Source organism: Odocoileus virginianus, chromosome 15, assembly GCF_023699985.2.
Source record: "Odocoileus virginianus isolate 20LAN1187 ecotype Illinois chromosome 15, Ovbor_1.2, whole genome shotgun sequence".
Classification (NCBI taxonomy): Eukaryota; Metazoa; Chordata; class Mammalia; order Artiodactyla; family Cervidae; genus Odocoileus; species Odocoileus virginianus.
Genome location: NC_069688.1, coordinates 49,913,477 through 49,935,580, shown reverse-complemented (window position 1 = coordinate 49,935,580; position 22,104 = coordinate 49,913,477). Strand labels below are relative to the sequence as shown.

The window sequence follows — 22,104 nt, the reverse complement described above, 5'->3', positions numbered from 1 at the left end:
CATCCATGGGATTTCCCAGGCAAGAATACGGGAATGGGTTGCTATTTCTGTCTCCAGGGGATCTTCCCCACCCAGGGATCGAACTCATGTCTCGTCCTTTGAAAGGCAGGTTCTTTACCAGTGAGCTACCTAAGAAGCCCTGAATTCTGAAATTGGGTGTTTTTATTAACTTTAGTCTCTTTCCCTTTATTTTTTCAGATGCTATGCTTTTTCCTTTGCTTTGCAGTATCGTTTCAAAGGTCTCATGGTTTATTTTTGTGTCCTTTTTTGCTATTTATTAATGATTATATCATATTATGGATTGCCCTTTGTTATGCTATATTATTTGAGGAATGATGATTTTTATTCTCCAGCTTCAGGCCAGATAATAAAGTCAACTCCTGTTCTACTTCCCATTTTCCAGCTGGCATTTTCTAATATTCTCAACTATGCAGAGGTGAAAGTTTCTACATCCTTCCATGCTTCTTTGTTATTGTGAATTGTCAGAAGTCATGCAAAGCTACAGTTTCCTTCATTGCCGCAACTTTTTTTGTTTATTTTTTCCTGACTCTTCCTTCATCAGTGTTTGCCTTGTGATAACCATTCATAAAAGTAAACAGTGGGGTGCTGCTAGAATCTGTTGTTTTTTGGGAGCTACTATTTCTGAATATATATAGAAAGACCAGCCAGATAGTGAATAGCATTCTTTCAACAGCCCAATGACTATCAGTTACTGTGTTTCAGTACCTTTAATGCTTCAGTCTCTGGTATTTATTGATGACTGGTGCTCTGAAAATAAGTGGCAATTCCTGACCTAAGAGTTCACTGCCTCTTTAGCTTCCCTTTCTGTATCATCCTGTCTCAGGCAGGTCCTCTCCCTAACTCTCACCTCTCCTCATCCCCAAGAATCCACACACATGGCTTCTTTGAGACCAAGATCTGACCTGAAACAGTGATTTTTGTTCCAGTTTGACTCTTTCCTTTCCAGGATCAAAATCCCATGGGTTATGGGATCTATCTGGGTTATGGTCAAAGCTATTAGAAGAATGTAAGCCAATGAGTTCATAATATAAAGTTAATTTTCCACATGATATTGACAGTAAGTTGTTTGCACAAAGATTTAAAGCTATAGTTTGCTACTTTTATGACTTGTTTGTAATACAATCAGTGTGGGTTTTTTTAGACATGAATTTTGTACAGGAAAAACCAATCCAAGTTAGGCTGTCACCTGCTTTTTGTTTATGAGAAATAACAAAAATATCTTTTCTTCTATTTCAACATCTTTTTTTCATGTTATTTCCTTGGATAAGTGAAATATATCAATCTCTGGTCACTCGTTTAACTTCTCCAGGCATAATAAGGCTTCCCAGGTGGCGCTAGTAGTAAAGAACCCACCTGCCAATGCAAGAGACATGAGACAAGAGTTTGATCCCTGGGTCGGGAAGGTCCCCTGGAGGAGGGTGTGGCAACCCACTCCTGTATTCTTGCTGGAGAATCCCATGGACAGAGGAGCCTGACAGGCTACATGACTGAAGCAACTTAGCACACATGCAAGCATAATACCTCTAGAGTCCTACAACAATTTTTTTCTTCCTCTCATAAATTTTTACACTATACTTTTCCTTGTTAAACCTCTCTCCCACTATACTGTGAGAACTCTCATTTGTCTCTGTCTCCACCATGTGGGCTTCCCTGGTGGCTCAGTGGTAAAGAATCCGCCTGCCAATGCGGGAGACATGGGTTCAGTCCCTGGGTCAGAAAGATTCCCCGGAGAAGGAAATGGCAAGTCCCTCCAGTACTCTTGCCTGGGAAATCCCATGGACAGAGGAGCCTAGCAGGCTACAGTCCAGGGGGTCTCAAAAGAGGCAGACACGACTTAGCGACTAAACAACCACCACCACGACCACCATGTGTAGTACAGTTAGTTGGCTTATGGTGAACATTTAGTAGATATGAATCCTAAAAATATTTGCTAAATTGGAGGAAAAAACCTCTTGCCTTAGGGGAAAAAAAAGCCCCAAATAATTGCATTAAATTGCGCCAGGAATCATATGAGTAAGTAATACAGCAAGCCAGACCTTGTGTGAGGAGCAGTGATGGAGGCCTCAGAAGTGAACTGAGGCTTCTGTCATCCTTTCAGCAAAATGCCAACAAAGCAAATGGTAAATCTGTGACACTGACTAGGTGGGGAGACTTCATGCAGGAAGCTGAATTTGAGTTTTTAAAATAGAAATGTCTAATTTCTTTTTACTTGAAGGCTCTGTATGCTTTCTGTTGAACTTTCTTCATTTTAACAACATTAATTTTTATCTGATTGCAAAGAAATACATATTTATTCTTCATTTTAACAACATTAATTTTTATCTGATTGCAAAGAAATACATATTTATAGTGTGAAATTTGGAAATTACATAAAAGCACACAAAACAGACACATAAAAAGGGAAGTTAAAGGTCTCATCCCCAAGATAACCACTGTTAGCATTCTGGTATATTTTATAGCCATTTTTCTCCCTTTAGGAATAGACTGTATACTTTTTGTTCATTTTATAAAAATGGAGTATATATTGCACATATCTTTTTGTAATGTGATTTTTTTCTGGTTAATCTTTGGCTAAGTAAAATTGCTCATGCTTTTTTCATGCTGTGATTTTTTTTTTCAATAGTTTCAGAGGATTCTATAGTGTAAGTATGATTAAGAAAAGAGATTCTTAGTAAGCACACTTCAGTTCAAATCTTACACCTTGCCCTGTTGAGCACTGTGACCTCTCTGTAGCTCAGCTTGCTTTTTCATTCATAAAATAAAAGTATCTCCCACCTAAGATTATTTTAAGGAATAAAGAAGAACATATATAAAAAGCACTTAGCCCACTGCTTGACATGTGAAAGTGAAAGAAAAAGTGAGTGTTGGTCGCTTAGTTATCACTCTGACTCTTTGCAACCCCATGGATTGTAGCCCGCCAGGCTTCTCTGTCCAAGGAATTCTCCAGGCAAGAATACTGGAGTTGCCATTCCCTTCTCCAGGGGACCTTCTGACCCAGGTTCGAAGCCAGGTCTCCTGCATCGCAAGCAGATTCTTTACTGCCTGAGCCATCAGGAAAGCCCAAAGTATGCGTCTCATAACTGATGGCTGTTATTGGTTTTGCTGTATTTTATTTGACCAGTGTCCTAGCAATGCCATATTTTCATTATTAAAACAGTGCTGGAATAGTCTTTGCTAGGTAAATCTTTGCACATGTCTATAATTATTAATTCCTATTTAGAATTGATAAGTGCAATGAGTATCTGAAGCTTAGATTTTTTTATAGAAAGATTGCTCTCCAGGTACAGTTTTCATTCTAACCATTTTTTGAGTGTGCCAGAATTCCCCTCTCCTATAAGAGGTTGCTTTACACGATTGCACAGAATTTGTAGCTTTCATGTAATTCAATCTTGAGAGAAAACCTACATGTAAGCCCTCATCTTTTGTGTCATTGATACGTGTGTGATGACAGTGACCATTATATCACCCCCTGAAAGGCTGATTTGGAAATCTTTTTCTTTCTCCTCTTTCTTCCAAAATACACTGCCTCAAAGAATCCAAGTTGTCCACTAGAAAATAATTCAAATTGATTTATTCCCACTTTATCATTCTTTTAGGTTGTGCTCTATAAATATTAAAAAGGAGATATAGAGTTCTAAGAGGTCTAATATTGAATCAGAGTGACACCAAGGATTAGCAATTATCTAGATATTTTCTACCTGGTTTTTAGCATTATTTCAGATACTCTGAACATCCTGAAATTCAACTGCCTTAAAAAAGCAGTAATGAGCAACATATTTCATTTTGTTTTCATGTTAGTTTACTGATGTGAACTGTACTGTCAGTTCCACTTATGCATTCTAAACAAGCAATCTAGCTTTGATCTATTTAATTTGATCCGTAGCTTTTTAGATGTTATTTTGGATAGACAAGAATTTGTTCGTATTTTAACTTAATTTTCATTTGTCATGCTCACCTAGTATATATCATTTAGGGTCTACTTTATGCTTTAGTATCATATTGCATGTCTGAATTATAGATTTTAGGGATTTCATTGATGTGTAGCTTAATCTAATATTGTTATCCACGTAAAGTAAATCTATATTGAGAGGTCACTCAAAATAGGAATTGTTTCTGAATATTTTTATTTCATTCTCATTTTATGATATTTTATGCCCAAATATCACCACTAAAATTTTTTTATGTCTACTTTGGGTTATTTTGGTTATTTTTCAAAAATCCCTATTTTTTATTCAACAGATATTTTATTCAGTGCCTACTGTGCACTAGGCTCTTGGGATATAGATATGAGCTTAAAAGTTTAAAAAACAAATATGATGCTTAAGCTTTTGTATATATTAAATACATTATATACTATATATTTACTACAAGCATATATTCAGTAGTTTCTTTCACTTGGATTTCACATAACTTTTTCAGAACTAAAATTTCTATCAAGAATAAAATATAATGGGGAAATATGTTTACATTATTTAGATTTTCAGTTCCTTTTTGGAACATTGCATATTACTGTACAATAAGTTACTATAAAGTACAAAAATATGCAAATGACTCTGAAGACAAATTTTCAATTTCTGACTAGGTAGAAAGCATCTTGATAGCAATTTTTAAATGAATAGCGAAATGAAAGTTCACAGAAGAGTATCTAGTACTTTCATTTATATTTCAGATATCATTTAAAGTTTTTTCTTAACATGCCCCCCCACTTTCTCTTCCTTGGTGTACCCTGTTACCCTACATTTCATTTTGTTTTTCTTTCCTCTGTAATCTGTTGAGTCAGGAATTCTCCCTTTGGATGTGACTGTGGGTGGTCCTGAGAGCTGATCCCCAAGCCCCTGATCAGTAATTCAGTTTTAAGTTTTATTTTTTATTGAAAAAAATGAGTGGAAACTTCTATGCTCCCATTTGAGGTCTTCAGTGGAATTTGATCTTGCTGCCAGTGTGGCCCTGGAATAGGGCAGTCTGCTAGAAAAAAATGTCAGTGTGGCCCCTTGAGGCCTTCCACTGAGTGTGGCTACTGTACAACCTGCCTTATACTTCATTTCATTTCCCACTGAAAAGTTCAAACAAGAGTGGTTCCTATTTGACTGTTTTTCCTCCCAATGGAAAAAATTAGACACTAGCTAAGTAGGCCACAGAGAGTGAAAAGCCTGTATGGAAAAGAAAGATGGTGAAGGAAGTGAATCTGAAAGGGAAACTTAATGGAAGCAAGGGGGGAAAGAAAATTTCCAAATTGTTGAAAGAACATTAAAGACACCTTGGGCTCTAGGCAGAATGGATAGTGATATTTTGCTAAGCCTGTTCCTTCCTCTCTCCTGTTTCTGGCCCACATTGCTCTCATTCTATTGCGGTTGTCCACATCCCTCCACACTCTGCTCTAGCTATCCTTTCAACACATCGCTTATCTGTACACAAGGCTAATTCCTGAATAAAGCACAAATTCCTTAGCTCAGCAAATCACCAGGGCTAGCCACCATCTAGATCTGCTTCTCAGACCTTATCCTCACTCTTTTTTTGACATGTTTCTTCTTCTCCAGCCAATTGAGAGTATGAACTTTGCCCCAAGCAAACCTTCTGACTTCACCTCTCAGATTGTCCGCCTTGACCAGTGACTGCCATCTTTACCAACTGAAGTCCTACCCAAACTCTCAGGCCCAGATGCCTTAGGAAGCTCGTAATCACGGCAACCTGAACAAGCCCTCTCTCCTCCAGACTCCTGTATCAGTCTGTACGTCCCGTAATGCCTCTTGTGGGTTAGTTATACAGGCCTTGCTTTTCCTGCAAAATCCTAAGCTCCTTATGGGATAAAGACCAAAGCTCTTTTTTATGTCCTCCATAGTCTTTCACATATTGCCTTCCTTATAGTATCTGACTAATAAAAATGTATTGGATGAATAATAGAATAGAAACAAGTCTCATTAGGATTAGGCAATCTAATACAAATTTTACATTTTTATGCCTGATTTTATAGTTTCTTTGGTATAGAAATAAAAATAGACATATGGGTATTTGTTATTAAATGGAGACTTCTCAGTACCTATAACAGTGAAATTTAGTGAGTCAGTCCAACAAGTACAGGATTTTCCACCCTCATTTGATATCCAGGGGTACCTGAGCATCCTGCCTAGTGCCCATGGGAATGAAGGCTGAAGTACTGCTAGGCCTCCTGAATTCCTTTTTGTAGATTTTTCTCTCCAAGGAATGTCATTCCTTCCCTATTAAATTATATATACATGTCATTGCCAATGATATTTAAATGCTTTTTAACTGCAGGCCAGACATTACAAATATTCTGTTGGTCATACAGTTGGGGAGAAACGTCATGTTTTTCTCCCACCTAACTTTTCTGTGTGCACTAACTCCGAACATATCTGAATTTTCATAATTCAAAGACAATATATGTGATATATGTGCCAACGTTTTGAGAACAAATAGCTGCCAAGCAAAACCTGACAGCATATTCCTTGGTGACATTCCGTCATTAAAAGCTGTGCACACAGAGTGAACAGCTACCTAGCTCATATGCAAATATGAACACTCCTCAATTAAAATTACACTGTGTACATTAAGACTTTCTTTAAAGGCGATGGAATTTTCAAGAAAAATACAACTGAGCTTGACCTTAAGTACCTTGCCTCATTATTTTTTGTCATTTCCAGCTACTAGTCTCTCCAAAAAAAACAACTTTCTTTGTTTCTTTTAGTTTTGTGTGTACCCTGAGCTTTATTCCCAGTTGCTGCTACAAAAAACTGAAATGGTTCCAAACACCACTATTGTTTTTCTTTTTTTTTCCCCTGTAACTAATATTTAAACATCAAAGATACTCTGGTACTTTTATGTTGAAGACTGTATATAAAACCAAATTTTCCCTAAAGGTATTTTATTTGCTGTCCAGGATTTTTTTTTTTTTTTTTTGCAGTTAGACTTCTTTTTTTAGAAATCATCTGACTGGTAGCCTTTTGATTTCACAAGATCACTGGCAGTTGTATGGAGGAAGAACTGAGTGGGGCCGTATTAAAAGCAGGGAGATGTGTTACTAGATTTTTTTTAATATTTTAAGATATTTAAAAACAAAACAAAAAATCCCTTCTGAATTTTCCACCAAACATTACATTATGATGAACAGTGACCTTGGGAAATTTTCAAGTTTAAGCACTTTATAAGGGTTCCTCTTAATGCTAAAACTGAAAAATAATGTTACTGTCAAAAGACTTTATTATTATGGCAATTCCCATGAAGTCCTTAATGTATTTAAGAACCCATTATGATAGTTCTTATATAATATTTTCAAAGTTTTATTTATTCTGTTAATTGGAAAATGTTTCATGTGGTTAACCTTTGGTTAGCTCTTTTAAAAATTATATATGATATGAAGGGAAATATTGTTTGTATATTATCTAAACCTTTTTCCTAGAATGTCAGTTCTATTTCTATATGGCATCATTGACTCAATGGACATAAGTCTGAGCAAACTCTGGGAGATAGTGAAGGACAGGGAAGCCTGCCATGCTGCAGTCCGTGGGGTCGCAAAGTGTCGGACACAACTTAGTGACTGACCAGCAAGAACATTGTTTATTTTCATTTACACATGTATCCTAAAGAAACAGTCTTTGTTGTTTTGGAATATTTTTCCAGTTAATGAACTTAAGTTTGGAATACTTAATTGCAGTTAATAGGTAGCAATAGAAATAGAAAGTATTTGATGTCCATGAAAGAAATCTAAGTATTATTAAAAGTGGTAATACTATGTGAATAAACGTGAATGTGGATCAGGGACTCAACTGGTAAAAATTACAATAAATACATACTAAGAACAAGCATAGAACAGACATTCAAAATGTTAAAACTATTTCTAATATGATATATGTGATCTCATAAGGAGAATGAATATATTAAATGAATTGCATTCTCAAATTGCTGTTTTGTTCTTTATCAAAAGGAAAAATAAAGAATGGCAATTTAGGGTCAAAAATAATGCTACAAACCAAATTTAGCTTTAATTGCTGTCTAGCCAGAGGAAGGAATAAACTATCAGCCAAGACCATGATTCTTTGATCTCACATTTCAGCCTTCTTGTCCTCCAGATGAATGAAACAGTCTTTCCTCAAATGTTCAACAGGCCCTTTTACCATTTGATAGGACAATTATTTTTAAGAAGGTTTAAAATGTGATCTGGAAAACCACATTGACTCTATGTGGCATATTTGCTATTCTTAGCCTGGTTGAATAAGCTGGAAGTGGATGAATAATGCAGGTTAGAAAGAAAACAGATGCTAAGTATTACAAATAGGAAGGTTTTCCAGCAATGAGACTTTCATTTTAGGACTAGATTTTTGTTGGCACTTTTGGCATCATGACGATTATTGTTTCTCTCTCCAGCTGTTACACATCTGTATTGAAGGTTGGGGCAATTGGCGTTGGTCAGAGCCCTTCAGTGTGGACCATGCGGGGACATTTATTAGAACTATTCAGTACAAGGGTCGAACTGCTTCACTCATCATCAAGGCTCAGCAAGTCAGTGGCGTGCAAAAACAGGTAAGTTCTTCTGTGTCCGTGGCCCAGATGACTCTGAATCATTGGATGTTATAATGGAAGGGAAACGTAAAGAGATGAAAATAATAATCGTAAAAAAATCACAGAGCTCTTCCTAGCTGTGCCTACTCCAGCCATGCACATGCACACTTACTAAATGCTTGTTGTTGATCCTGATGATGCTGATGGCTTTGTACCCTTGTCCCAGGTCTTTTACAAGAGCTGCTAACGAGCAGTAAAATTTACTGATTTTCATTTCACCTCTTCTCCCTGTCACCACCTACCTTCTGGTAGAGGTGCTAATGAGCTGTGAAATGGCCAAAGGGTCTTTATTGAGAAGGAAAAGAAGCCAAGGATGGTGGAACTCTGGATAATCCAGCAGTGGATAACCAGGAGTTGATTCTCAGGCACGCAAGAGTAACCTGCAAGAAAGTGTCGAAGTTCTCTCCCATGGCAGAGTGGGCCTGGGTCTCCAGCAAGCGTTCTTTTCCTAGGAGTTAATATTAACTGCAGTAAAAATTCACTGCAGTCTAACTCTTGGCTTATAAAACCTCAGCTCTCAGCACATATTTTTACATATTTTTTAAAACTTCCTTTTGGCTGTTTTTGAAGTTCTAAGACTGCAAAGGGGGAAAAAAGTATCTGACACTTTTTTGTGTTCTTAAGATGTGAAAATGTGGTTTTTAAAAGATGTTTTTCAAGCATGGAGCACATGACAAGAGTAGAAAGAAAAAAAAGGAAGTATTAAAATTTGAAAACTGGCTTCACTGCACACATAATAACTGGATTTATCATAAGAGTTTTAACATATACATCTGCGTCTGGATAGTAAGTCTATCCAAAGCTTATGTGAACTGAGGACGTGATAGACACAGCACCCGTCCCTGGAAAAGGAAAAAGGGAGCTTTCTGTATTGCGCACCTGGGGCCCCTTCACTGCTGTGTGCCAGGGGGCAAGCAGGAGGCAACCAGTAAGGTAAACAGTAGGACCCGTGCCATGTGCATTCTTGTTCTGCACCTAATCAGGGAGCTGGACTTCGTGCTCTCCTTATTGAGAGCAACAAGTGAGAAGAGTACGGTAGCAGCAGAGTCTCAGAGAAGAAGCGTGAATGAGTGTTCCCCGTCAACTGACCATTCCCCAAGTGTTTGTTGATTGCCTCCTGTAGAACAGGGTAAAATGGAAGTATGTGACACAACCTTTGCTCTCAAAGTGTAAATTTACATAAATTTATGTAAACCCAACAATGTGTACAGCTGACAGTAAGTGTGAAGGGAATTTAGAGGTTTCACTAAGAAGATTGACCTGAACTGGGCTTTACAAAGCATGTCCAATTGAGATTAAGAGAGGGCATGCCCACTCAGCAGTATAGGATAAACAAAGATACAAATATGGGACAAATGGATCTTACGCAAGGACTCAGGAGGAGACCAGCATGGCTAGTGTGGGCTTTGAGCTGGAAAGTCTTAAAAACAAGAATTGTTTCTCCCGTCTGCCCTCAGAACTTGCTTACATGGATGTGCTCTCAACAAACATCTGCTCAGCACCCACTGGTTTTCTGATTCTGTCACTCACGATGTCTCAAGAATGCCTTGTCTACCTTCCCATTCATCGGTATGCCTGAGAAATGGTCGTACAGCATTTGTCTGAATGCTGTGAATGACGAGAGTCTCATTCTCTCACATGGCAGCTCTTTCCGTTGTCAGTTACTTCCAGCTATTAATGAAATAAGAAATCCTTTCCTAATTTTGAGCCAAGATCTGTTACCATTTAGCCAGTTTTTACCATTCCTCAGAACTTGAGAGCCATATACAGAAAGCACGCAACTTGTTGCCTCTCCTCTATTTTAAGCCTTCCAAAAACATGAGGAATTAGCATATTTCCCTTAGTTTCTCTCCCTCTAAGCTAGTGGTTTTCAAACTTGAGTATGTGTCTGAATCCCTTGGAGGGTTTGTTGAATGAAGCACAGCTTGTTGGATTCCCACCCCTAGAGTTCCAGGTTCAGTAGTTCTTGGGTATAGCATGAAAATTTGTATTTCTAACAAGTTCTCAGATGCTTTGACTACCATAGCTTTGATCTGAAGTTTCCCAGTTCATTCAGCTCTGTGTTCAGAATTCAGAGGACATTTACCAATCAGTGGAGTGGCAGGGTCCTTCTGTGGAGAAATGTTTTAAAGATATGTCCTGGTAGTTAAAATCACAGGCACCCTTGCTAGCTGCTATTACTGTTGTGAATCACTTTTCTCATCTGTAAAATGGGAAGAGTAATACTGCCTTCCTCGTGAAGTAGGTGTGAGAATTAAATAAGTTTGTATATGTATAGTGCTTATATTAGTGCCTGGCCCACTGTCATAACCCAATGAACTTTAGTTATTATTACAATAATGAAATATTTCCAGGTATGACCAACACTGGTTGGACTATTTTGTGTTGCTACATATATACACCTCATTCTTGCCATAGATACTACTACTTTCAAGAACTGATATTAAATTTCAGGATAAACTAGTATATACATTGTACCTGAGTAGATACTATTGCAACAGTATATACCATAAGTCAAAAAAATTTGTCATGAAAAATACATTTTTTTAATTCTCACAAAATTTTACCTACCTTTTTTCTGATTGTAAAAGATCTCTCAGCTCTTGTACTTATTACCTATATGACCTTAAGCAAATTTCTTAACTTCGTATTCCTTTTATAATAGAAAACACCCAATAAATACTAGTTCACACTGTTATTTTTATGTTAACTATTACAAAATATATCTGGAAATACAAAAAAGCCTCATGAAGAAAATTAAACTTACTCATAAATCTACCAACCAAAAAATATATTCTATTATTACTTTGGTGTATTTTCTTCTACTTTTTTTCTTTGAAACAACTCAAAATCTGACTGTGTACTTAGTCACTCAGTTATGTCCAACTCTTTGCAACCCTGTAGACTGTAGCCCACCAGGCTCCTCTGTCCATGGGATTCTCCAGGCAAGAATATTGGAGTGGGTTGCCATGTCCTCCTCCAGGGGATCTTCCCAACCTAGGGGTCAAACCTAGGTCCTCCCACACTGCAGGCAGATTCCTTACCATCTGAGTGAAATTGAACTGTAATCACAATTTTTCAACTTGTTTCTTCTTTTAACTTTATGTAATGTTTATTTTCTCCTGTTATTTAAAATTCCTGAAGTTATCCTTTGAATGGTTGCCTAGTGATTTGCCATATGGTATATCGCAACACACATAGACATTTCCTTGTTGTTGAATATTCAGTTAATGTCCAGTTGGTCACTGTAATAGATCCTGCAATAAATATCTTTTTGTATAAATATATGTCCACATTTCTGTATCTGTCCTTAAAATAATTGCTATAAAATTTAAATTACCTACCCAAAGGATATGAATATTTTTGTAATGCTTGATGCATATTTCCAAATTAAAAAGATGTACTTTATTTCTTAGACAAAATTCACTGTTTTGACTTATCAGAGTCTTATTGCTACTACGCTAATCTTTTAAATAACCAAATATATATTTTTCCTAAAACTTCTGCCGACTTCATGAGTTTTTCAAACTATTAGCATTTTTTAAACCTTAAATATTTATGAAGGGTTCAAATCAGAACTGAAACAATTTTCCATGCATTGAGACTTTAAGGAATTCTTTTAATCACTGTCTCTGTTAATGCCAAATATAGATTTTAAGGCATCTGGTGCCAAATCACATTTCAGGACTTTTCCAAATGTTATTTGTACTGTTAAATGTTAATAATCCTTTTCTGAGGGTGGGGGGAGAATGCCTTTCACACTTTTCTCTGCTTCTACCCCATTTATAATAAATACTCTCTAAAAAAAAAAAAAAGGTCAAGTCTAGCCAGACAGGAAAGGGATATGTAGAAAGAAATAATGGAAGCATAAGCAGCCCTTACATGGCATTTACCTGTTTGAGAAGAGGTGTCTTCTTCTTTCACAGGAACTGGAAAAATCCATTTTGCATTCCCACTATCATGGAGGCCTTACACACATAACTTATTTTGAGTTTTAACATTTCTTGTCATCATCATATGAGACTGTGCTCTATATTAGAGTCATTTTTAAAAACTCAGCAGAGCAGGGGAGAGTGAAACACAAAAACAACAATTCGTTAACCTAAAATTAAAGCAAATAGAAAGTGGTTTATACTGAACCTGGGTAATACGAGGTTCAGCAGACCACCATGGCAACCTCAGACCTACCGCTGCATGTATCAAAGTTGTAAAAAACCTTCCCAGTCAGTGTTTTTCAGCGTTTCTTCTCTTTCTCTCTCCTCTCTCCCCACTTCTCTGTCTGTCTGTCCCTGTCTGTTCCTGTCTGTCTGTCTCTCTGTCTCTTCCTCGGCCCTCCCCACCACCCACCCCCCCAACACACACAGAGTATTACTTCCTTTTAAGTTGGATTTTTTTTCCCCTATGGTCAGTGTAGATTGACTGACATTCAGATTAGCTCTAGTCAAAGTACACCAGAGACACAGGATTCCTCAGGTAGCCAGGTTAAGAAGGAAGATAGGAACCAAGCTTCCAGAAGAGCGTGGTGGACCCCTGCCTCCCTCACATCTTGGCTTCTTTCCTTCTATCCCACCTGGGCCTAGAAAGTTACAATAAACCGCAGCTGCCTAATTACCACACCCCATTTGGGGAGGTGAGTGTGTGCAGCTCCCTGATGTACCTTAACCGTGTTACCATGCCTCTGGACAGTGGAGAATTGGCTAAAGCTTGTTGGAACAATGACATTTAGTTGCCTGTACCTTGCCTTTCCAAGACCCTTCTCATTTCTCCAATTCAATAAAAATTGACCACACATAAACTACTTTGCATTATACAACTACTCATGTACACGTATTTGCTTCTATGTTTTCCATCTCTTCATTGAGAAAAGCTTTACCGCTCTAAAAATTTCAATGTACATATATGAATGTATGTATATATATTTGTACCTTTATACATACACTTTTAATCATGGTTAAGATATCATTTTCCAGTGCATCTGGTGCTCTGGAATTATTCTTTTAATATTGCTATTCTCCTTGGCACTGATCTAATAAGAGTTCTGAAACCTGCTAAGTAAAATCATATGTAGAAATCTTCAATACACATCTTTGTGGCTTTGGAGAAGAAGGGGAAGTGGTGTGAAACCTGGAAATGTGTACTAAAGAGAAACCCTACATTACAAAAATTAAGTAGCTGTCTTCAACTGATAAATTAATCTTGAAATTCTAACCATAATTTTCAAAATATCAGCACCGTAAGTGTTGCCACTTTGAAGGAAAGCAGACACGGCTGTCGCTGAACCCTGTGAGGGAGCAGCCATGTAGAGCTCAGTTCCAAGGGGCAGCCATTTTGGATTTCCTTTCATCTTAGTAGCCTTTCCTCCCTGGCCACTTTTAAGGATTTTATTTTTATCAAATTTGAAGCCTATTTAACAGGCTTTTTGGTTGAAAATGAAACTGTAAAAACCCACCAAGAGGATCTTTGTCTTTAAACAAAGTGAGTCCCAGATGGTTGCAGAGATTCTGTGGTTTCTGTAAGAGACAGCCAAATTCTCTCCTAAGTCTCATGGGGCCCAAAGGTTCTGAAGCGAGAGCACTGAACGCACATTGCCAGGCCCGGACACATCCAGAAGAGGAACAGAGTTAAATACTGCCTCAGAGCTTCCAAATGTTTATTCAAAATTAGGCAATGCTATGGCATCATAAGGCTTATCATAAGTGTTTAGTAACCCCTACATGTGCTAAAGAAAATCTTGTGTGCTCATTTAGGACTCATAGTTCAATTGACTTGTGTGTGTTTTGTTGTTTTGAAAATATTGTTTTAAAAGATTATAATGGCCAGAGTATCTAGGGGGAATGTAACAGTTAAGCATAGCCTGGTTTTTGCAGATGTGTTCCCTCTAAAGAAGATTCTAAGGAATAGACTGTTGGAAAATAAATGTTCAAGAAATTGCTAAACCTCCCTATTCAAGTAATGCAAGTTGAAGCAACAGTGACTTTAATTTTTGGTCTGTCAACCTAGCAGATTTGTCTGGGATAAATAATAGTTCATAAATAATTGTTAATATATTTATTAATATATTTATTCTTATAAGTAAGAGTTTTTTTAAAAAATGGTGGTTACAAAGTACTCCTAATGGCATAGGAAAATATATCAATTAGGATGCTTTCACCATGATGTTACAAAAATAGGCTTTTTAATCTTCATAGCAAGTTAATGAAGCAAATATTTTTATTCCTATTTTACGGCAGGTTCAGTGCTGGTTAGTTAATTAGGTGCTCAGTACTGTATCTGCTTCTCTGCTGTCATCTTGAATTTGCCTTCCTGGCCTCAAGATAGCTGCAAAATCTATATCCTCTCCTAATATCTTCCATGGCAGGAAAAAAAGGAAGGCTTTCTCTTCTCAAATTGTCTCCCTTATTATCAAAGAGTAAAATCTTTCCCAAAGACTTTTAGCAGTCTTCCTTTTTGTATTATTTGCCAAAACAGAGCCCCATGTTCACCACCAATCATTGGCAATGAGGGAATGGAGTTACCAGGATTAGCATGTACCAACTGTGATATAGCCTTTAGGGGTCTTGAGAGGTATCTACCTTCTCTGAGGACTGGGCTGCTTTTTGAGGCCTAACCAAATCAGTGATTTTGACAGCAAAGGAAAAGGAAAGACTAACAAAGAAAAAGGAGTTATTTGGAATGGAACCACTGGTTTCTGCTATAATACATCTACCATATGATGAGCAGCCTTTATTCTCTTTATATTGTTTCTGTTTTCTTAATAGGTAGGTATTGATTTTATGAGATACAGACTATCAGGGTAGTGATCAACACAGACTCTGGACCAGACAGCTGGGGTAACATCAGGCCAGTTATTCAGCATCTCTCTGCCTCTGTTTTCTTCCTTGGTAATATGAGGACTCATTATAGCAACTGTTTTATGTGGTGGTTGTGAAAATAAGAGATAATTTATGAAAATACTTATTAGGTTCTCCGAAAAGGAAAAAAACAGAACAAATAGGGTGCGTCTGTGTGTGTACAAACACACATATACTTGTAAGTATATATGTACATACACACGTAGAGAAGGGAAAAGAGAGATTTACTATAAATTGGCTCACACGATTATGGAGGCTGAGAAGTCCTAAGATTCGCCATCTGCAAGTTGGAAGACCAGAAGAGCTGATGTGTAGTTCCAGTCTGAAAGCCAGCAGGCTCGCATACCAAGAAGAGCTGATGTTTCCGTTGTTTCCAAAGGCTGGAACAGACCAGTGTCCAGCTCAAGCATGAGGCAGGAGGAGTTGCCTCTTAACCCAGGCTCTCGGTTCTTCCAGGTCTTCAGCTGCTAGGATGAGGCCCACCAGTTAGGGAGGGCAATCCCCTTTAGTCAGTCTACGAATTTGAATATTAATTGCATCTAGAAACACCTTCACACACACAGACCCAGTGTAATGTGTGACCAAAATATCTGTGTACCCCATGGCCCATTCAAGTTGACACATAAAATTAGACCTTAGAGCTAGATCATATTCTTAGACCTTTAAATATGCCATATATGTATTACTTATTATATATTTTATAACCTGGAAAAAACATTATAAATAAGGAAAACTATCTGAAAGTCCTGTCTTGCTCAACCATGGTGAAAACTCATATTACACAGGGATTTGCTTTATAAAAGTATCTACTGCATCAGTTTCCACAAAAAGAGATATTAATAATTCTTAATGCCTGCCCTGAATTATACACTTAACTGGATGAAAAGTTAAATAATTCTTGGGATTAATAGATAATTCTGTGTGTTTTATAAAGATAAATGCTTCTACATTATAGGAAAAATGTGAATAAGATAAAATATAATTCAGCATATGAGTTAAAAGTTGTTTGTATTGTTTATACAGAGATCTTATATTGCATAAGAGTACAATTTATTGCCCTCTTTATTAAGATATTTGCTTTATTGTGGGTGGTCTGAAACCACACTTGCAGTATCTCCCAAGTTTGCTCTATTGTCAGTTCATGGAGTCTGAATTAATGGAAGTCTTATTGATTGAGGGATTGATTGATTGTTTTTTTGTCTTTGTTTTTGTTTTAGATTATCATCTGTGGAAGACAGATCATCTGTAGTTACTTGTCTCAAAGCATAGAATTAAAAGTGGTTCAGCATTACATTAGTCAAGATGGACAAGCTGTGGTTCGAGAACATTTTGACTGCCTCACAGCCAAACAGAAATTGCCTTCGTACATACTCGAAAACAGCGAACTGACTGAGTTGTGTGTGAGGGCCAAAGGAGATGAAGACTGGTCGAGAGATGTGTGCCTGGAATCCAAGGCCGCTGAGTATAGCGTTGTCATTCAGGTGTGAGAAGTAGCACAGTCCAGAGCAGAGCAACTTTAAAAGTTCTCACTGTGTTCTTTATTCAGTGTAGCACTTAATTTATTAATAAATGATAGGTACAAAAGAGGGGAGGCTTGAAATAATATGAGGAGACTTTGAATATTACTTCTCAAACTTTTTCCTCCCCATCCCACGACAACACATTTGTATCAGTTCCAGTAGTTCCTGTAGCCAAGACTCTACCCTTCCAGATGGAGATGAGTTATATTTTGAAAAAGATTCTGATGCTCTAGGGCTTTCAAGTGATGGGAGGGAAAAAAGCATGTCCTCCCCGCTTTAGAAGCTTTATGATGACCTGCTACTTTTTTTATCTCTTTCTCAATCTCCACCATCATCACTTTCATTCCCACGAAGCACAAATCTCTCTTTCGTTCTCCCACTCACTCTTATATCAGTCACTCCACATACAATTCCCTTCATCTTTATGGAAATAATTGGCCCCATTGACTCACTGCACGTGAACTTTATGCCATAGTGAAGTCTGTTTTTCCTTAGGTATTCTTTTTTTTTTTAATGGCTTTTTTCAATAACTTTAAATTTTTTTATCAGTCAAACTGATATTATATCTATGCCTTATTTTGATTAATTAGTAAACTGTTTAGTGTTTAATAGAACTCTTCTCTCTCATGTGCAGGTGCCATCTTCAAACAGTTCCATTTTTTATGTCTGGTGCACAGTTTTAACTTTAGAGCCCAGCTCTCAAGTGCAGCAGCGAATGGTGAGTGCTTTCAGATCCTAAAATACGGCATACGACTTTGACCTTTCCTGTTCTGAAATAAATTAAGGTCAGAGTGACCCAGGGAAGAGATTTATTACAAGTTTGTCTCAGCATCAAACAGCTGGAATACTGCAACAAAGCAAATATGAAAGTTGTTCTGTCCTTTTATTTTTATAGATTGTGTTCAGCCCTCTTTTTATCATGAGGAGTCATCTTCCAGACCCCATTATCATACATTTGGAGAAAAGGAGTCTGGGATTGAGTGAAACACAAATTATTCCAGGAAAAGGACAGGAAAAACCACTGCAAAACATAGAACCTGACCTTGTACATCACCTAACATTTCAAGCAAGGTACTGGGAAAGTCCTTAACTTTTTCCTCAGATTCAGAAGAAAAAGTGCCTTGTCCTGTGAAGGGGGGCAAGAGAGGATAGAGTTTTTTGTGTGATTTCTTATGAGAATGTTATTTTTAAACTGCCTTGCCTAGTGTTCTCCTGTTCTCTTCTGTAGTTGAAGATAAAATTCAGCTGCGTTAGAAATGAAAAAGAGGGATGATCAGAAAATCTAATTGACAACATAATTTCTGTAGAGGAACGAGAGAGCTCTACCCAAGCAGTGGGGAGGAAAGTCCCAGATCATTCCCCAAACTGTGTCATCATCCCTAAAGCACCGAAAATTGACTCACTCTCTCACACACACACAAAAAAACCACATTGGTTTATAATACATCTGATAATCATTCTTGTTTTTCCTTTCCATTTGCTAGAGAAGAGGATGACCCTTCACACTGTGCTGTTCCCATCTCAACATCCCTCATTAAGCAGATAGCCACTAAGATACACCCCGGAGGCACAGTTACTCAGATCCTTGATGAGTTCTATGGGACAGAGAAGTTCCTTCAACCCACATGGCCCTATAATAAAAAGGACTCTGACAGGTAAGGGGCTTCCCTGATAGCTCAGTTGGTAAAGAATCTACCTACAATGCAGGAGACCCCTCGGTTCAATTCCTGGGTCGGGAAGATCCCCTGGAGAAGGAATAGGCCACCCCCTCCAGTATTCTTGGGCTTCTCTTGTGGCTCAGCTGGTAAAGAATCCACCTGCAATGCAGGAAACCTGGATTCAACCCCTGGGTTGACAAGATCCCCTGGAGAAGGGAAAGGCTACCCACTCCAGTATTCTGGCCTGGAGAATGCCATGAACTGTATAGTCCATGGGGTCATAAAGAGTCGGACATGACTAAGCAACTTTCACTTTCACTTTTCACTTTCTGACAGGTAATGTTCTCCAGCAGTGTTTTTCTATGAACATTTCTCAATATTAAATGAATGAATGTTCACAAAAATGTTAGATACCGTAAAAAACATTTTAAAAAAGATGTTTGCATGTATCTGTCACATTCTGACCTTTTATCTCCTAGTAGATGTACTCTGTAAATTGCTTCATTCTTAATCTAGAACATAATTGCATGAAAAGTTTCTTCCTCCTGGATGCAAATTTGGTATTGCATGACTCTGATGTGAAGAGGTACCATACAGGAGCGTTGTGTGTCTGGAATTCTTAAAACATATTTCATGAGTCCTGAAGTCATCATCTTTCATTGAGTCTGTTGGATGTGGTATTTGGCACAGGAATGAGCAACTGAGCCAGTGGGACAGCCCAATGCGAGTGAAGCTGTCAGCCTGGAAGCCATATGTGAGGACCTTATTGATAGAATTGCTACCCTGGGCCCTGCTTATCAATCAGTCCAAGTGGGACCTCTGGCTGTTTGAGGGAGAGAAGATTGTTCTACAGGTTCCTGCTGGCAAAATTATTATCCCTCCTAATTTTCAGGTACTATAACTTTTTTTAAACTAATAGAAATTCTTTTCTTTCAACAACCATCTTTTATTCTGAGGTTGCATTTATGTTCTTAACAGACTCAATCAGTTGTGGAAAACTGTCCTCCTAGATGCATGTGTAAGGGGTATGGAATGTTCTTTGATATTCAAAGACATCTTAGATTTTTTTTTTCCCCCACCCATCAGCAGTATTCTCACGCTTGAGTTATCATTAAATTCAATAACTTGTACTAGTTGCATTCTCATTTCCATTCCTCAACAGGATGTTTGACAAGTATTAGGACTGGCCTCTCAGGATATGTTAAGAATATAGAGCTGTATGCTGTGCTAACCTACCCTCTAGATGTTTTTGTAGTTTTTATAGAAACTCTCACAGATTTGCAAGATGAATAAGAAGATTTCTGGACAGCTATTTTTGTCGGGCCCCTTTTCCTTTATAAGTGGACTTGCATGTCCATAATCATGGATGCCCACCTGTTATTGATAACAACACAGAATCATTACTAACAAGGGGGAAAAAAATCTGGTTGTAAAACAGAACTTCATAGGAAGATTTTATATTTCATCACAAGAGAACTTTCTTGATAAGGCTAGCCCAGTTCCAAGAAAGCATATAAATCTGTAAGAGAATAGGGTACATGGAATTCCTAAATAAAATGTTTTTCTGATATGGAACAATTTGAGGGTTCTTTTCTTTTAGCTCCAGTTTATAAACATCTTTATTCAATTGCATTTTTTCTTTTAAAAAAAAATAATCATATGATGTTACCTTATGGAATTGGAATGTTGACCTGCAGGTACCTAATATTGCACATTATTCTTTTATCAAATAAAATGAAACCTTCAGTTTCTAAGCCTTTGGTATTTATAGGGTAGTCCCAGTTTGGGTTGATGTTTTTTTCCCTCCTTCCATAAATACAAATTTCACTGTGATTCAAAGAAGGCATTGGAAAGTGAAATAAAAGGTATGTTGCCATTACAAAAAAAAAAAAGTAAAAGGATGTGGTTGCCTAGGTAGACCTATAATAGAAAAGATTCCTGTGAATTGAGGTAAAAATATCAAAGTTAAGAAAACAGTTTTATAATTGAGGCATTATTTTTCCAGGAAGCTTTTCAAATTGGAATATACTGGGCAAATACAAACACTGTGCACAAGTCAGTAGCTATTAAACTGGTCCATAACCTGACATCTCCAAAGTGGAAAGATGGAGGTAATGGTGAAGTTGTGTCTTTGGATGAAGAAGGGTTTGTTGATGCTGAAATAAGACTTGGTGCTTTCCCAGGACATCAGAAGGTAGGGTCAAAGTCTCTCAAAGTCTGCTTGGCTCTTGGCTGGGACGGGGAGTAGTGGGGGGTCGGGGTGGAGCTGGGAATAGCATGCCATCCCCTCAGCTTGTTTAAAATGAGCCTTCCCTTTTCTTTCCTAATCCCTTTTTAGTATTATATGTTCCAAACAGTTTATAATAGTGCAACACATGATTTCTTAGACCTGTCTGTTTTACAGTGGTTTTTTCCTTTCCTTTACCAGTGATAGAAGCTGTGTCACATAATTTATCCAATAACCACTCTATTTCAGAACACTCAGCAGTCACTTGATTTATTGTATGTAAAGGAGAAAAAGAACTTATTCCAAAATATCCACAAATTGTACTTGGCCTCCTCATTTTAGAGCAGGAAGTAGAGTTGCTAACATTCTGGGTTTTGAGTGAAAGGACAGAGGCTCCTGCAAGAAAGGTTATATTCCTAGAAAGGGCATCCTGAGCGAAAGGATGTAGGTCGAATCTGATTCTCCCATAGAACCAATGTTTTAAGAGGGAGTTGATTCTTTACATATGTATGTGTATATATATAAAGGCGCTTATGCTGGAAAAGACTGAAGGCAGAAGGAGAAGGGGGCGGTAGAGGATGAGATGGTTAGATAGCATCACTGACTCAATGGACCTGAACTTAAGCAAAGTCTGGGAGATAGTAGAGGACAGAGGAGCCTTATGTGCTGCAGTCCATGGAATCACAGAGAGTCAAAAATGATTTAGTGACTGTACAACAGCAATTTGTTTATTTTTGGATGTCCTAGGTGTTCGTTGCTGAGCGAGGTTTTCTCTAGTTGCAGCAAGCCAGGCTACTCTCCATTTGTGGTGAATGTGCTTCTCGTTGCGCTGGCTTCTCTTGGTGAGGAGCACAGGTTCTAGGGTGCTCAGGCTTCAGGAGTTGAGCACATGGTCTCAGTAGTTGTGGCTCCCGGGCTCTGGAGCACAGGCTCAACAGTTGTTGGGCACAAGCCTAGCTGCTCTGAGGCAGGTGGGATCTTCCCAGACCAGGGATCAAACCAGTGTCTCTTGCGTAGGCAGACAGATTCTTTACCACTGAGCCACCAGAAAAGCTCTGGAAGTAGTGTTCTTGAACAGGGGTCTGGTACCCATGTTTATGAAGATAAACGCAAAAAAAACCCATAAATCAGTTATTTAAATATGTGCTTTCAACATGAATCTTTTTGAAGTAGTACATGAAGGCCAGTTAAGCTGAATAATAGCCTAACGAATCACATTAAACTATGTATGAAGTGCAGCACCATGGTGTACC

At 37.8% G+C, this 22,104-nt stretch overlaps 1 protein-coding gene across 8 annotated transcripts in view; it reads left to right on the top strand.

Annotated features, from left to right (window-relative positions):
- Window positions 1–22,104, top strand: part of VPS13B (vacuolar protein sorting 13 homolog B) — a 780,541-nt gene that overhangs the window by 707,978 nt on the left and 50,459 nt on the right. For all 8 annotated transcript variants that reach the window (XM_070477337.1, XM_070477338.1, XM_020914637.2 and 5 more), the window contains 7 exons: window positions 8,401–8,556; window positions 16,664–16,927; window positions 17,601–17,684; window positions 17,862–18,037; window positions 18,451–18,621; window positions 19,315–19,516; window positions 20,630–20,818. In XM_070477337.1, coding sequence (XP_070333438.1) covers window positions 8,401–8,556; window positions 16,664–16,927; window positions 17,601–17,684; window positions 17,862–18,037; window positions 18,451–18,621; window positions 19,315–19,516; window positions 20,630–20,818 — 1,242 coding nt within the window. The remainder of the gene's footprint in view (window positions 1–8,400; window positions 8,557–16,663; window positions 16,928–17,600; window positions 17,685–17,861; window positions 18,038–18,450; window positions 18,622–19,314; window positions 19,517–20,629; window positions 20,819–22,104) is intronic.